Source organism: Aspergillus sclerotioniger (assembly GCF_003184525.1).
Source record: "Aspergillus sclerotioniger CBS 115572 chromosome Unknown BO94scaffold_21, whole genome shotgun sequence".
Taxonomy (NCBI): Eukaryota; Fungi; Ascomycota; class Eurotiomycetes; order Eurotiales; family Aspergillaceae; genus Aspergillus; species Aspergillus sclerotioniger.
The window spans coordinates 554,218-567,871 of NW_020291011.1; the positions used below are offsets into that span (position 1 = coordinate 554,218).

General features: G+C 51.5%; 3 protein-coding genes across 3 annotated transcripts; 1 reads left to right on the forward strand and 2 right to left on the reverse strand.

Moving 5' to 3' along the window:
- Positions 1–9: 9 nt before the first annotated feature.
- On the reverse strand, positions 10–3,250 carry BO94DRAFT_470303 (uncharacterized protein; the record flags this gene model as incomplete). Its single annotated transcript, XM_025608324.1, has 9 exons — positions 10–177; positions 213–257; positions 334–666; positions 757–1,251; positions 1,320–1,620; positions 2,197–2,507; positions 2,661–2,861; positions 3,062–3,112; positions 3,164–3,250. 9 exons carry the CDS (start codon positions 3,248–3,250, stop codon positions 10–12), a joined length of 1,992 nt encoding a protein of 663 aa, XP_025465524.1.
- A 593-nt stretch (positions 3,251–3,843) lies between these two features.
- On the forward strand, positions 3,844–7,234 carry BO94DRAFT_537072 (GTPase-activating protein GYP7). The gene is made up of 5 exons (XM_025612188.1): positions 3,844–4,448; positions 4,513–5,878; positions 5,933–6,195; positions 6,249–6,567; positions 6,618–7,234. Exons 1-5 carry the CDS (start codon positions 4,293–4,295, stop codon positions 6,986–6,988), a joined length of 2,475 nt encoding a protein of 824 aa, XP_025465525.1. The 5' UTR covers positions 3,844–4,292; the 3' UTR covers positions 6,989–7,234.
- A 733-nt stretch (positions 7,235–7,967) lies between these two features.
- BO94DRAFT_587663 (GAS2 domain protein) lies at positions 7,968–12,056 on the reverse strand (the record flags this gene model as incomplete). The annotated part of the gene is made up of 1 exon (XM_025615844.1): positions 7,968–12,056. The coding sequence occupies one exon, from the start codon at positions 12,054–12,056 to the stop codon at positions 7,968–7,970; it is 4,089 nt and encodes a 1,362-aa protein (XP_025465526.1).
- Positions 12,057–13,654: the final 1,598 nt, after the last annotated feature.

A 13,654-nucleotide genomic window follows, 5' to 3' on the forward strand; every position in this document is an offset into this window, starting at 1 on the left:
ACTGCAAACCTAGTTTAGCAGAACAGGAAGACCCCTGAAATAAGAAGGAAAGGACTGACGTTGCTCAGCCTGCTCAAATCGTGCATTCCTCCTTGGCTTCCTCGTAGCAGGAAACACCTCAGCACCTCGTTGTTTTTCTAGCCTGGCGTGAGATCTCAGAATATCGAGGATCGTCCCCTGCGCATCTATTCAAAAAAGAGTCTCTTAGAAACGCTTTGGTCACGAGAATGGCTGGGAAGGCTCATCCATAAGTTTACCTGCGACAGTTGGGTTGAATGCCGAAGCCATAACAGTGAGCGGCCTAACCAAACAATCCATTCATTAGCCCTCAACTTGACTATATGGTTGTAGAACATACAAGGCATTCCCAGAGTATGACTGAAATTCCATCTCAAGTGTTTGGATACTGTTGCTCAGGTGGGTAAATAGATCTTCTTGTATTGCTGGAGACCTAGGACCGCCCATTTCTCCGTGAGAGTATAAGTCGAATCGAACCAATGTCCTTTTCTCAAACATGGGAACAAAGCTCAACGAATACCAAGATTTCGTCCCCTCAATCGTATGAAAGGTCGTAAAAGGGAAGACTCTAATATCTGCCAAGCACATTCGGGAAGGATTGAACAAGCGCGATGACAAACACTTATACTTCGATTGAGGGGCTTCGTGCTCATGTTTCGAATTTTTGATGAACCTCTGGAAATTCACTTATCATCCACCATGTTAGATGCTTAATCCTTAACATGATAGTTACAACACAAGAAGTTGTAGAGGGAGCTCACAACTCAGTTTCCAATTGAATTGGCCTTCAATTGTCTGCCCTCCTAACCAAGTGGAGTGTCGTTCAATTCCATACCTGCTCGCGAAGGAATCAAGAGAACTTGTCTCAACAGGAAGTACTGTGGGACATGCGTCGAGATTCACGAAGATAAAGCCCGCATGTGTTGTAGTGGTGTGAATAGAAAACAAGCCATTCTGCGACTTATCGAAGCCTGAGACGTTGTCAAAGTGAGGGGCTTTAATGAGCTGCCCATTGGTGTTATAGCTCCAACCATGATACCGGCACCCAAGAACCATGGAGGAGCCCGACTCTTTCCTCGTAATTGTGTATGCTCTATGGCGGCAGACATTGTGGAACGCCCGCACGTTGCCATCTTTCCCCAACACCAGGAAGATTGGAATGCCGGCTACTTCAAACGAATGGTAGTCACCTGCTTTGGAGAATCGACTGCGGTGTGCAATATACAACCATCTCTTATATTGGTCATAGGTGAGCAGCCTGTTTGATGCCTAATGTAAGTCAATGAATGTGAAGAACATACCTTACCAAAGATTGCACGTCTTTCCAGCTCAAAGACGTTAGAGCCAGTCCACCAGTCTTCTGGAAAGTCCGACTCCTTGGATACGATATTATCATTGCCTTCCTTGGCAGGTCCGAGGTCAAATACCTTCGACTCAGTTTCATGCCGTGACCTGTGTCCCCCAAACCGAGGTCGGGAGAAGGCTTGGAGGAGGAAAATCAACCCCACCAGCAATGCAACCAGTACCGAGGCGGACAATGCCGGCGAGAGAGCCGAGCTCAGTCTTTCCATGATCATTTCGACAGTAACTTGTGGACCACAACTGTTGAAAAGATCCGCATCGCTTTTACGATAACATGGGAACTTCTTATGGACAAATCCAAGCAACGTGAAGAACCGAGCACTGACCCTGTCGTCTCCGCTGATTTGCATGTGTGCCCTCGCCGCGTCCAGTTAGAGGCCTCAATGCTATCCGATGGCCATGCGCCAAAGCAAGATTGCCTGTATTGACCTTCCAAATATGGTGAGACTTTCCAGCAACGTGCGCCAAAGCCAAATTTCCATCATATTGAGTTTGTCTCCTGAGCTGAGAGTCATTTATCGCCTCATCGCTACAAGCGATAGAAATCACTACATGAGCTAGGCCTTATGAAATATTATCTCCTTGACTCCACGTCATTGATAAGAACGTGCATAGTCCCGACGCCATGTTCCCTTGTCTCACGCACCTGTCGTGATACCCTCCGGCCCCCTCTTTTGATTATCAAATCCCGCCTCTTTGCATTCGTTTTCCAGTCCATCTGCCGCGTGCTGCTGACATACCAATTCAAACACGCGATCCTGGTAAACTTGGCTCGGATTAGCTCGAAAAGAGGAAGATAACAACATCTTAGATTACTCACAGGAGACCCCACTCTCCTTCTCGGGGTTGAGTATCCCTTCGCTATAAATGCCTTTGGTGAGATTGTCTTGAGCCTTCTCACAGAGTTCATAATCTTCCATAGCGACCTGACGCACAAATCTGAAGTATTCACCAAACTTGTCGCCGGATTCCATGTGATAGTAGTCGAACTCCATCCTTGTCACATTCGGGTCATCTGTTGGACAGACTCGGAACGAGGACATTCCTCCACCATATACATTCAACGTGCAATTCGGGAAGAAATATAGGAACAGGCCGTCATCGGGCTTCTCCGGGTCCACGATGTGCTGGGAGAAGTTCTGGTGATTGTGCACCGCGTAAGATGTTGGGGGATAGTAAATGGAAAATGATGGGTGCGTATACTGGCAATGCAGGCATTCCTGGTAACCATCGACCCTGTTACAGGACCCAAGTCAGGAGACATGATCAATCCCGAATACGAGGGAGAGTGCGATATACATTGTCTTCCAGTTAAATCGGCCTTCGTATCTGATGCTGTGTCTATACGGAAGCTTGGTGAAATTCACTTTCTCAAGCAATGGCTCCAAGTCCGGGAAATACTCGTTGAAACTGGGCGCTTCGTCCGACAAAGTGGCGAAAACAAGACCGGTGGGCGTGACATGATGTTGTAAAGGTGTTCCCTAAGACTTGGTCAATATCAGGAAGCTCGATTGAGCTACTGCTAGAATCTTCAAAAGAAGGCATTCTCGGTCTGGTCCATGCGTTGAGCCTGACATACACTCTGTGCACAAATAACTTGGATATCATCTTGTCCAGGAAAAGGCCCATCTCCCGAGCTTCTGAAAACATGAATTGGTAGCTGGGCTATCTCATATTCAACTTTGGTGCCAATATCACAAAATCTGGTAACAGGACCCATGAGATACCAAGACTAGAGGAATCGTTAGAGTCCGAATGAGATGCAGAGATAATAGTATCTTACCTTCAAGAAGATAGCTCTTCGCTCAAGCTGATAGAGAGGTAGACTACAGTACCAAGAAGCTGGCAAAGTGCACATAAACCCGGACATTGTGTATAATTTAAAGCTGTTATTTGACTAGAATTATCTAGCACGACTTCACTACAGGGCAGCATGAAGTGAATCTGTGTGGTATTTAAAGCGCCCGCTGCACACATTCGAGCCTGCATATCTGCGAGTATGGGGAATAGTTATCCATTGGATGGGCGAATCATTTCCTGAAGAAGCTATGAGATCCCGTGCGCCAGTAGCCCAGATCTATGCGAGACTTTCAGTAATGGCGAATGATCGAGGGTCGACAAGTCATATGGAACCGGGCCAGAAGCACGCTTGGTGTCCTGACAGCCTGGCAGCCTGACACGTAGGATCGCCCCGGTGATTCTTATGTTGCTTGGTATGGCTGGAGATAAGCGATCCCTGTTATATCCTTGACCTCCAATTCGCCCCGATGACTAGGAGACATAGATATAGATCGATGCTTCGCTCCGAATACTGTGATGATTGTGCGAAGGACGAAACCGGAACCTTCCAAGCGCCCGCAGAGAGTTGCCGCTGAAGGAATGTTGCGTAAAGATATGAGGTTCACCTACCAACCATCTGACTGGGTACTATTAGTCGACTCCCGAGAATTGGATGTGGATTCTCTCTATGAAGTTTTGTTGCTGCCTGGACAAATCAGTCATCGCCGATTTGGTCGGTGGCGATGGGGTTTTTAAGCAGCAGTTCGTCCACTCATCCATCCAGATATCATTGCCCAGGGCACATTGTTCGACACACGCTGCCAAAAAGAAAACACACTGCAAGGTATGTGGATAGTAAATAGTTCTTCTGGTTGCGTGTTGCAGGCGATGTGAGGCGAAGAGGGGATCACATGGAAACGGTGGACCCCACGATTACACGATTACGATTACGTCGTGACCTCCGGCCGTGACTCGCTTTCCCTCCGTAATTCCTCTCCGACCGGTGGCTGACTTGCCCGACCCTCTCAGAGCAGCTTCAGGGAAAAACAAGCTCCAGGTCGAGCTCGCATTATGAACAGGATTTGATCATCCAGGCCCCGTGGAACTCACCCCTTCGCCTCTTCCTTTCCGACATGGCAGGCAACGGTATCAAATACACCCCTCCTCCTTCGCCGCCTTCCCCGACGGCGTCGTACTACGACGTCAGTGACGACGAGGAGGATGACTACAACACCATTTCTCATTCCACCTCGCGCAGAGGTGTCAAACTTCTATTCTCTAAGAGCAAGGTAGGTTGATCAGATCGCTATTGGTAGAAATTACGACTAACCCATTTGATCCCGAGCATCGCAGGTCTACGTTCATCCGACTCCTTCCTCGAAAGATAACATCCCCGGATTCATTGCTCTCATCCAACAAAAGCCTCTCCCCCCTTTCAGAAATACCGCTTCTAGCAACTCCCCGTCAGACATCTCGTCCTACCTGCTAGCCTGGGTTCCCGAATCTTCCTTGGGCGATGCCTACAGCACCTATGTCAAAGTTGATCTATCAGACGATTCCTCGCCTCCGCGGCAAAAGTATCTCGTGCCAGCACTTCCGACAACAACCACATTCAAGGATCCCATAGGGCTCTATGCATTTGCTGTGCCTCTATCTGAAATCTATTCGCTTCTTGTACGACCTCCGAGTCTGGGCTGGTGGTTTGGGAGCCTTGTGATCAACACCCGCGCTGGTGATAGCTTCCCCGCGTTATTTTTCCATGACACTGAGTGCGAGTCGACGATACTGCAGAAAAAAAGGAGGACTAGGGAAAGCTTCGACCCGTTTGGTGAAGACGGAAGTGTCTTCTGGGGTGGCGATGAGGTTTTGCGATGGCTTCGGAAGTATGCGGAAGTCCAGCGCTCCGCCGTGGATAGCAGTGTTTATCTGATCAATCCATCTGAGGAAGATCGTATATCATTTGGACGACCTCTAGGCGCAGATGGCTCGGTAGCGAAGGCTCAAGATCAACCCCTCCCGCAGGCAAGCGGAAGCGGGCAACGAGATGCTGGGATGGACCCATTTGTGAAAGCGCTCAAGGAGACAAGGTGGAAAGTTCTCGAGCAATTGAGCAAGATTACGACGTTTACAAGGCGCACGGCCAACGAGTTAGCCGACAATCCCCGCATACCCCCGCAAGTCCGTCGCCTGATGAGAACCCCTGAAATCCAAACTTTACAAGATGAATTTGACAGCGCCAGGTTGTACTTGGCCCGATGGGCTATGAGTATCTCGGAACAGAGCGATCGCGAAAGGAACCAGCGCATATGGACCGCACGGGATGTTCTTGGCATGGAGGATAGCTCTGTCGGGGAATTTGAGATTCTTGACCTCGAGACAGGAACCATGTCCATTCAGGAACGCCGGAAGACAGTTACCTTGAAGGAGTGGGAGGGGTTTTTTGACCCAATTACCGGAAGAATGCACTTGACCGTCGATGAAGTCAAGGAAAGAATATTCCACGGGGGTCTAGATCCCAATGACGGGGTCAGAAAAGAAGCATGGCTCTTCCTCCTTGGAGTGTATCCCTGGGATAGCAGCCATGAGGAACGGCAAGCGTTGATGAACTCAAAGCGTGATGAGTACATCCGGTTGAAAGGTACCTGGTGGGAGAAAATGATTGAAGGCACTTCTACGACGGAAGAGTATGACTGGTGGAAAGAGCAACGAAACAGAATAGGTGAGTCTCTCTTGCAGCATAGGGTACTGCGCCTCCGCTAATCTATTCAAACAGAGAAAGATGTCCATCGCACAGACCGCACAATACCCCTGTTTGCTGGGGAAGATATTCCCCACCCGGACCCAGATTCGCCATTTGCAGACACAGGGACGAATGTGCATCTTGAACAGATGAAAGACATGCTTCTTACGTATAACGAATACAACCCTGATCTGGGCTACGTTCAAGGCATGAGCGATCTCCTAGCCCCAATTTACGCCGTCATGCAGGACGATGCCGTTGCATTCTGGGCATTCGTTGGGTTTATGGACAGAATGGTAAGCTTGATTTCGCTCCCACCAACACGTATCATCCTAATACATTCAAACAGGAACGCAACTTCCTTCGTGATCAATCCGGCATGCGTTCGCAGCTACTCACCCTAGACCATCTCGTCCAGCTCATGGATCCCCAGCTCTACCTCCATCTCCAATCGGCTGACAGCACGAACTTTTTCTTCTTCTTCCGGATGCTCTTGGTCTGGTACAAGCGGGAGTTCGAATGGGTCGATGTATTACGTTTTTGGGAAACGCTCTGGACCGATTACCTTTCCAGCAGCTTCCACCTTTTCATTGCACTTGCCATCCTCGAAAAGCACCGGGACGTCATCATGGACCACCTGAAGCAGTTCGACGAGGTTCTAAAATACAGTAAGCCAGCCGCCCTCATAGTCCCTACACACAAGTCCTAACATAACTAGTCAACGAGCTCTCCAACACAATGGAACTTGTCCCGATCCTCACCCGCGCGGAATCGCTATTCCACCGTTTCGAGCGAGCCGTCCAGGCCATCGATAAGAAGAACAACTTCCCTGTACCAGCAGCCCACCAGCGCAAACCTACTCAGGACTCCCCCGCAAGCCCAAACAAGGGCAAATCGCCACAGCGACCGCAAAGCACCGCCTACAGCAGTGGCGTCAGTGCCGGCCCCAGCACAGCACCCGGTGATGACGGAGATGCCCAGGTTATCTCCCCAGAGCTAAGAGAACTATTCCAAAAGAACGTTCCGTGGGCACGAAAACCAACTCCTAAACAACCACAGGAATCATCTGCGGAAGGAGAGGCCTCGTAGAGAAGCTTTTCTTTATTTCCCTGCTCTTGTCAACGACATATCGTCGATTACGAATTATGCCCTAGTTACGTACGCAGCTCTTTCATGTTTGTATCATGTGATGGACGGACATCTGGATATTGCTGGTCGGTCCGGTATGGGAAGGAAGGGTGGCGTTTCTTTTTAATTTCTTTTCTTTCGGTTATATTGCGCTTTGATCAACTTTGATATATTGCAATAAGAATTACAATTGATTCGATACCGTCATCATGGTTCTCTCTCGTTCATGAGATCGTAAGTAGATAAGTAAGGTACTCTATTTACGAAATTACACTCTTAAAAACAGTATCAACAGATCAATTGTCCCTATACACCAATCAATCACGCCTATCCTCCTTTCTGTTCCAATCAAAGGTATAGACACAAACAGACAAGAACAACGGGTAGAAAGAAGGAGGAAACAGCAACACGAGAACCACCATCATCACCACCGATAACAACAACAACAATAGCAAAAGAACCCAACCTTACTTAAGGGTATCTATCTACATACAATCACAAGGGCTAAGTAACAAGCAGACAGGAGTCGACAAGATAGAGTAAAACAGATGCGGTCAACCAGGACCAAAATTAATCAAACGATCCCCAACAACAGAGAGAAGGATGGAGAAAGATAAGAAACAAGAATGGAAGAAAAGAATCCCGCTGATGCACTGGTAAATGAAGATGAACCAAGACGATATGGTGTATATGTCTGGTATGAGAGGGAGGAAGAGGATAAAGAAGAAAAAAGATTGTTCGCCCTGAGAATGCAACCGAAAAAAAACGGACAATGCTGTCTAACACTTTTAGTACCCCGTGTCCACACCGAAACACCAGGCAAACGGCAAACGCCAGTACTAGTAGACAAAGCAGGTAAAGGGGTCGGGGAGGAGGGAGAAAGAGTGTAGATGAGGTCGGAGTATGGAGAATTAGGATTAGGTAGAGGGTATGGAGGGGCTTAGCGTTTTGCAAGCCCGCGTAGTGCGACACGCCTGCTAGAACCAGCCATTCCAAGGTCGCTGATGCTTCGGGATTTAGGGATGGTGGGAGCTTTGCTTGATGCAGGCTCTTGGTCCTGCGGCGGCACATAGTTGTACGGCCTCAAGGACGAGCTCCTCCGAGCTTGGCCGAGAACGTCTTCGACCCACGCCTCACTCTCTGGGCTGATGGTGACATGTCTCGGCCGTGGCTTTGGCCCTGCAAGGCCAAGCGGGATCGAATGGGAGCTACCGCCAGCAGCAGTGGTAGAAGGAGAACACGATGATCCGTGGCGGAACTCGCTCGCTGAAGAGGCCGCGCCCATTGAGGCGTTGGATGAAGCTGACAGTCGTCTGCGCGATGAAACCGTCGATATAGGTGAGTACGAGGCGTTAAGCATCTCCCCACCTGCCCTGAACTCTGTCACATCCGACACGTTCGACGTCCGTCTGGTCTTGCGCATAGCCAGCGAAGATGATGGCCGATTGCTGATGACGGACCGCGGGCGGGAGGGAGTGCGGCGCCCACTGGCGGAGTACGTGGGGGAGGTACGGGTCGTCAAGCCCTGGACCTCCACACGAGGCGTGTCTGAAACATGTCGACGGCCATGGTGAATGGCGTATTCCCTCAGGTATTCGCCGAGGTCTGCCCACCCACCTCCGACCCGAACCATGACGCGCTCCCCACTTTCACCCACTGATCGAACGAAAAGTTTCGTCGGAGCGGACTTTCCCCCCCGATGCAGGTGATAGAGCTTCACGGAGCTCTCCTCGGGGGCGTGTGCATGAGAATACCTCCTGCGCGAGGGGGCAGGTGTCAGTGTCAAGGACGGAGTGGGCGTGCTACTACGTGACGGCGTGCCCTGGGGCGATATAGAACGGAATCGTTCCCTGGCCTTCAAGGGAATTGATGTCGCCACGGAGGAAAGATCAAAGTCTTTCTCATCAGCTGACATCAGGTGGATTCGAGTAGGGAGTGTCGACAGGATAGAGGTGATTTTCTCGTCTAGATGATCTCTGGGCTTCCTCAACTGAGAGCCCGGCGTAGATGGCCGAGACCCGGGCTTGGAAAAAGCTGTAACCGACGAGGCTTCATCACTAGATCGACCGTTAGACCTATAAGCCCCAATACTTTCGAGGCTAGGATGCGCAGTCAACTGTCTCCTCAAGCGCGTGGTGGTCGAATGCGCAGGTGGTTCGGACTTCAAAGCACTGCGATTTGCATGCTTCGGTGCGGAACTCTTCCTGTGCTCCCAAGCCTTAGACAAAACCTTAGGGGCGGCATTGCTGATCGGTCTGGGGCTTTCTTCACGAGGCGCATCGAGGATTTGGGTCGCAGAACGTCGCGCAATATTGGTCGAAATGGAGGACCTGCCATTATGCGGAGGCAATAGTGCTCTTTTCTGGCCGAGGCGTAGATCCGCATAGACATCGGTTGATTTTCTGTTGTGACTAGGGCCATCTAAATCACTGCCGCTTTCATCTTCGTAATTCATCTCCAGCCTTTCGTTGATAAAGCGCTGTAGGGGAAGACTGAGGTTTCGGTTATGGGCGAAGTTGGCGCGTGGTGACGGCTTTTGGTTGTCTAGGCGGAATAGACGATCTTCTCGCAGGGTATGGTCGCTACCGGGTGGTATGGGGTCGGATGACTGATAGCCTTCGTGGAATGGCGGAGGGGTTTCAAGCAGCAGAGGTGTCCCATCAGAAGAAGAGGTTTGAGGCTCGTGAACCTCGGGGCTTGACACAAGGGACGGGTAGTCTGATAAAGACGAGGCATCCGACGTCCGCCGGCCCCGAGACTTCGATTTCTCCTGTTCGAGATACAAGCGCTCCGGCCGAGTTTTGGATAGTTTGATCGGGCTCTCAAGGGGCTTTTTGGAAGTACAACCATCATTAGTCTCCTCGTGTGCGATGCTCGTAGGGAAAGTTGAAGACTGCCTGTCACTGTCGGAGATTATCGGCTTCGTCGGTGACTTGGGGGAAGCATTGATAGGCAGCACCGGGAACGAGTCTAGCACCGAAGGAGCTTCAGTAGACACAGCCTGGACCGTGTCACTGACCAGACTGGGTGTTTGATGTTCAACGGAAGCGGGCTGTCGTTCATCAGAGGTTTCAATCACGGGATTGGCGCTGTCAACTTCAAACAGTGTCGCTTCATCGTCTTCTGAGACCCCCCTCTGCTGACTGAGGGGCGACTGCATCATACTCGTTCGTCGCCGTACGATTACACTACCGGCATCAGATGACGGCGCATCAGGGCTGGCAGGCGGCTGTAAGCTGTTTGCAGGCGACGAATGACGAGAAGATTCGTCAAGGTGAAGCAATGACATGGGATCTGTGCGCTCCTTCTTTGGAGTAAATACGGGCGCATCTGAGATGAATTGGAAAGGGCGACAAGTCTCCACCTCCTCTGACTGAATGTCTAGAGAAGCTCGTGGGGTTGCATCTTCCTGTAAAGAAAGAGGTGTTTCATGTAGGTCTGCGGAAGGAAGAGATGCATTCACTTGTTCTTCAACAAGCAATGGGGAATCACGCTCGGGAGAATATTCTTCCAGAGGCGATTCATCGGAGGCGCTCGCGATTATTTTATTCTCCAACGCCTCCGTAGGCTGCGTATCCTTCGGGCTAGCCGATTCGATAGCGCGAGGTTCGTCGGCCAGGTCATCCACCTCGTTCAAGGCATTGGTGGTGAAAGCGAGGATCGAAGAGGTAGGCGTTGAGTCCTTCTGTAGAGCGATAATAGGCTCAGAGTTCGAGATTAGGTTATCTGAAGCATCTGTGGTAGCCGAAGAACTAGGAGATGAACGGTTGGGATTCGCATTGTGAGAAGCAGGTGCGACAATCGGTTCCGGGACCGCGATGATTTGTTCAGCGGGAGCTTCAATCGAGGGCGACGGCTCAGTGGGACTGGATTCCTCTTCGGCAATAGTCTCCATAGGGAAGAGGTGACTAGTCTGCGGCACGGACCCTGACGTGGTAAGGGAGAGTTTTTCGGGATCTCTTATCTCGTGTGACGGCTGCGTCGACGTATCCCGCGGGCTGTCCTGTTTGGCACCTTGGTCTGTGCTGATCGTCATCCGCCATTCGTTTTCGACAGTACGCCTTTCGGCTTCCATGACCCACGTGCCAAACTCGGACTCGATGCCCTCGAGATCGTCAATCCAGCTCTCGGGGAGTGAATCCTCCCGTCCTTCAAGCGCATCAAGTACACGGTCCAATTGGCGGCCCGCAGACACAACCGTTGCTTCTAAGATAGCCCGTTTGGCATGATAATTGGAGCGGGAATACAAGGGATCTGTCTCGCCAGGGAGAGTGGGCGACTTTAACAAGCCCAGAGCGGAATCCAATTCCGAACGAGCCAGTCGCAGTCTCCGCAGCAGCTCGGGTATCTGGCGCAAAACCAGCAATCGGACATCCCAGGTAGCAAGGAGACTGTTCAAGCGAGAGAGGAGAGGAAGGGCCCGAAGAATGGTGGCGGTAATTACGGCGGTGAAGTCGCTCAATTGCACATAACTGAGCGGGGGAGGCACCGATAGGGTGCTATTGGATGACGAAGGCCGAGACCGCGCTGGAATGTGGGCATTGAGAACGTGCTCTTTAAGCTCGTCAACGTCCAGAACTTCCAGACCATCCCGGATCTCCTCGATCCGCTTTTCATGTTCATCCACCACGGCTACCGGAAGACTTCCACAATACTCATCGTCGGGAGCGCCGGAAGGGGGGACGAACCCCTTCCCGAGATGAGCATCGGTCCGCTTGGGCCAGTCCCAAGACTGAACTTCCTTGTACCAGAGATTGAGCTTCTGGGCCGCAACTGCGGCGCGAATACCGAGGGCGCGCTCTGCCGGGGAGACCTGGGATATACTTTTCGAGAGGATGTCGTGGGCGACCTGTTCATTCCTGGGCACGGCGTCGGTTGAGGAAAGGGCCTGGAGGGTTGATTCGGGCGACAAGTTGCCAAGAAGAGGGTCGATGGTCTGGTAGTTGGGTACCGCCGGCCGGCCCGGTGATTGGGACCGCGCCGTGGTGATGAGGTGAGTTGGAAGGGGGTTAACGCGACTGCTGGCCATGTCGGGATAGAACGGCAACCTCCCGGAGAACGACGGGTCCCAGAAAACCGGGTCGAGTCAGTGTCGCGAATAATCAGTAACGGGGTTTGAGTGACGGGGGTCGAGCTGTGGTATCGAGAGTGAGAGAGAGTGTGTGTAGCTGAAGAGCAAGCATGCTGACGCGATCCCGCCAAAGCTATTAAAGTGACAGCCAAAGGGTCGGGGGAGGGGGAAGCAGATGGGCAGGGGAAGTCGCGATACAACGGACGGAAAGATGCGGAGGTGAGGGAACGGATCTGGGTGATATCGAATCGCAGCCTGAGAGAGCGCCCGGAAGTTGACGAAAGAACGGAGAGGGAACTAGGGCGAAAAAAAAGAAATGAGAGAGAATAAGAACTCTGGCGAGAGTTCGATGGGTGATGATAGATCACACTGCAGGCCTCAAAAGGGCTGAGGGATTGGGGGGGTTGCAGGAAGAGAGAGTTAAGTGGCGGCAGGATGAGCAAGATAACGAGGGTGGGATGATTGAGATCGGAGGAGACCAGCTCTTGACCCAAGAGAATGACTTAGTGGCGACGATGATTCGAAGACGGGGATATGCACAGGTGAGTTGGTGATGGCGTGGACGGAGGCGCGCGGTTTGGGACTTTGGGAGGCCCGTCAGAAAAGGGTGGAGCCGCGCCAATAGGGGCTCCCGTTACTAAAGATACCGCGCCCCGGTCGTGACCTGGCTGGTCTCGAGCTCTTTAGACGAACCTACGTAGCTTGTGGAGATACCATCATTAGGTAGGAAAATTACAATGCTAGCTAGATACTAAGTTCATTGGGAAGGAAGAGGAGGAGGAGGGATGCCGGTGCCGGTGCTGATGCTGATGCTGATGCTCGGCGCTTCATCCGGTGGTTCCCTCGCCAATCTGGATAGCTGCAGCTGCTGCCTTGTTAACCTTTTCCTTTTCCTTTTCCCTTGTCCTGTTTCTAGGTTTGACCCCAGCCGTCAGTACTAGTACCAGAGTCTTCCACAATTTGGTACCAATCCTCGAGGAACATCACGTCCATTCCATCCCATCCCACCGCTGCTGCAAGCAATCTGTCCATACCAAGATCTGTCATCAGCAACTGCAGATGTCCTGTGCGACATACAGTGGCCGGTGGGTTCCTGTCGCGAAAAAAATATCCCTCCTTAATGTCTCACACGAGGATCCAGTCCCATGCATCGGTGCCTCCCTCGGAGCGCCGCGGACCCAAAATGATCCGCTCTTTATACGGCTGTCATAATAAATGGCCGTGGCCAATGCCGCCTCATCCGTGGAATAATCCATTGCATCATCCTCAACTTGGGCCCCCGCACCCGTCGCTTCGACCGCTCTGCAATGGCCTTGGTGGTGCTCTCGTCTGATTGCTCGGGCGGAGAGTTAAAGGCCCGGATAGTAGATCAGTGATCGACCCTCCCTTGCATATCCTATCTCGCTCTCCCTTCACCTTTCATCCTCTCCCGCCCATGTCGACCGTCGTGTCGGTAGCGGTTTCGGTAGCCGTTGAATTGGCCCCAGCTCTCCCACAACATCCATGGTGGTGTCCTTCCCCCCATTTTACTCGATCATTGGCATATGAGGAATCGC

Coding starts and splice junctions, on each gene's coding strand:
- BO94DRAFT_537072 (XM_025612188.1), top strand. CDS start 4,293: ATGGCAGGCAACGGTATCAAATACACCCCTCCTCCTTCGCCGCCTTCC. Junction 5,879..5,932: donor AGAGCAACGAAACAGAATAG/GTGAGTCTCTCT, acceptor CTATTCAAACAG/AGAAAGATGTCCATCGCACA. Junction 6,568..6,617: donor CGACGAGGTTCTAAAATACA/GTAAGCCAGCCG, acceptor TAACATAACTAG/TCAACGAGCTCTCCAACACA.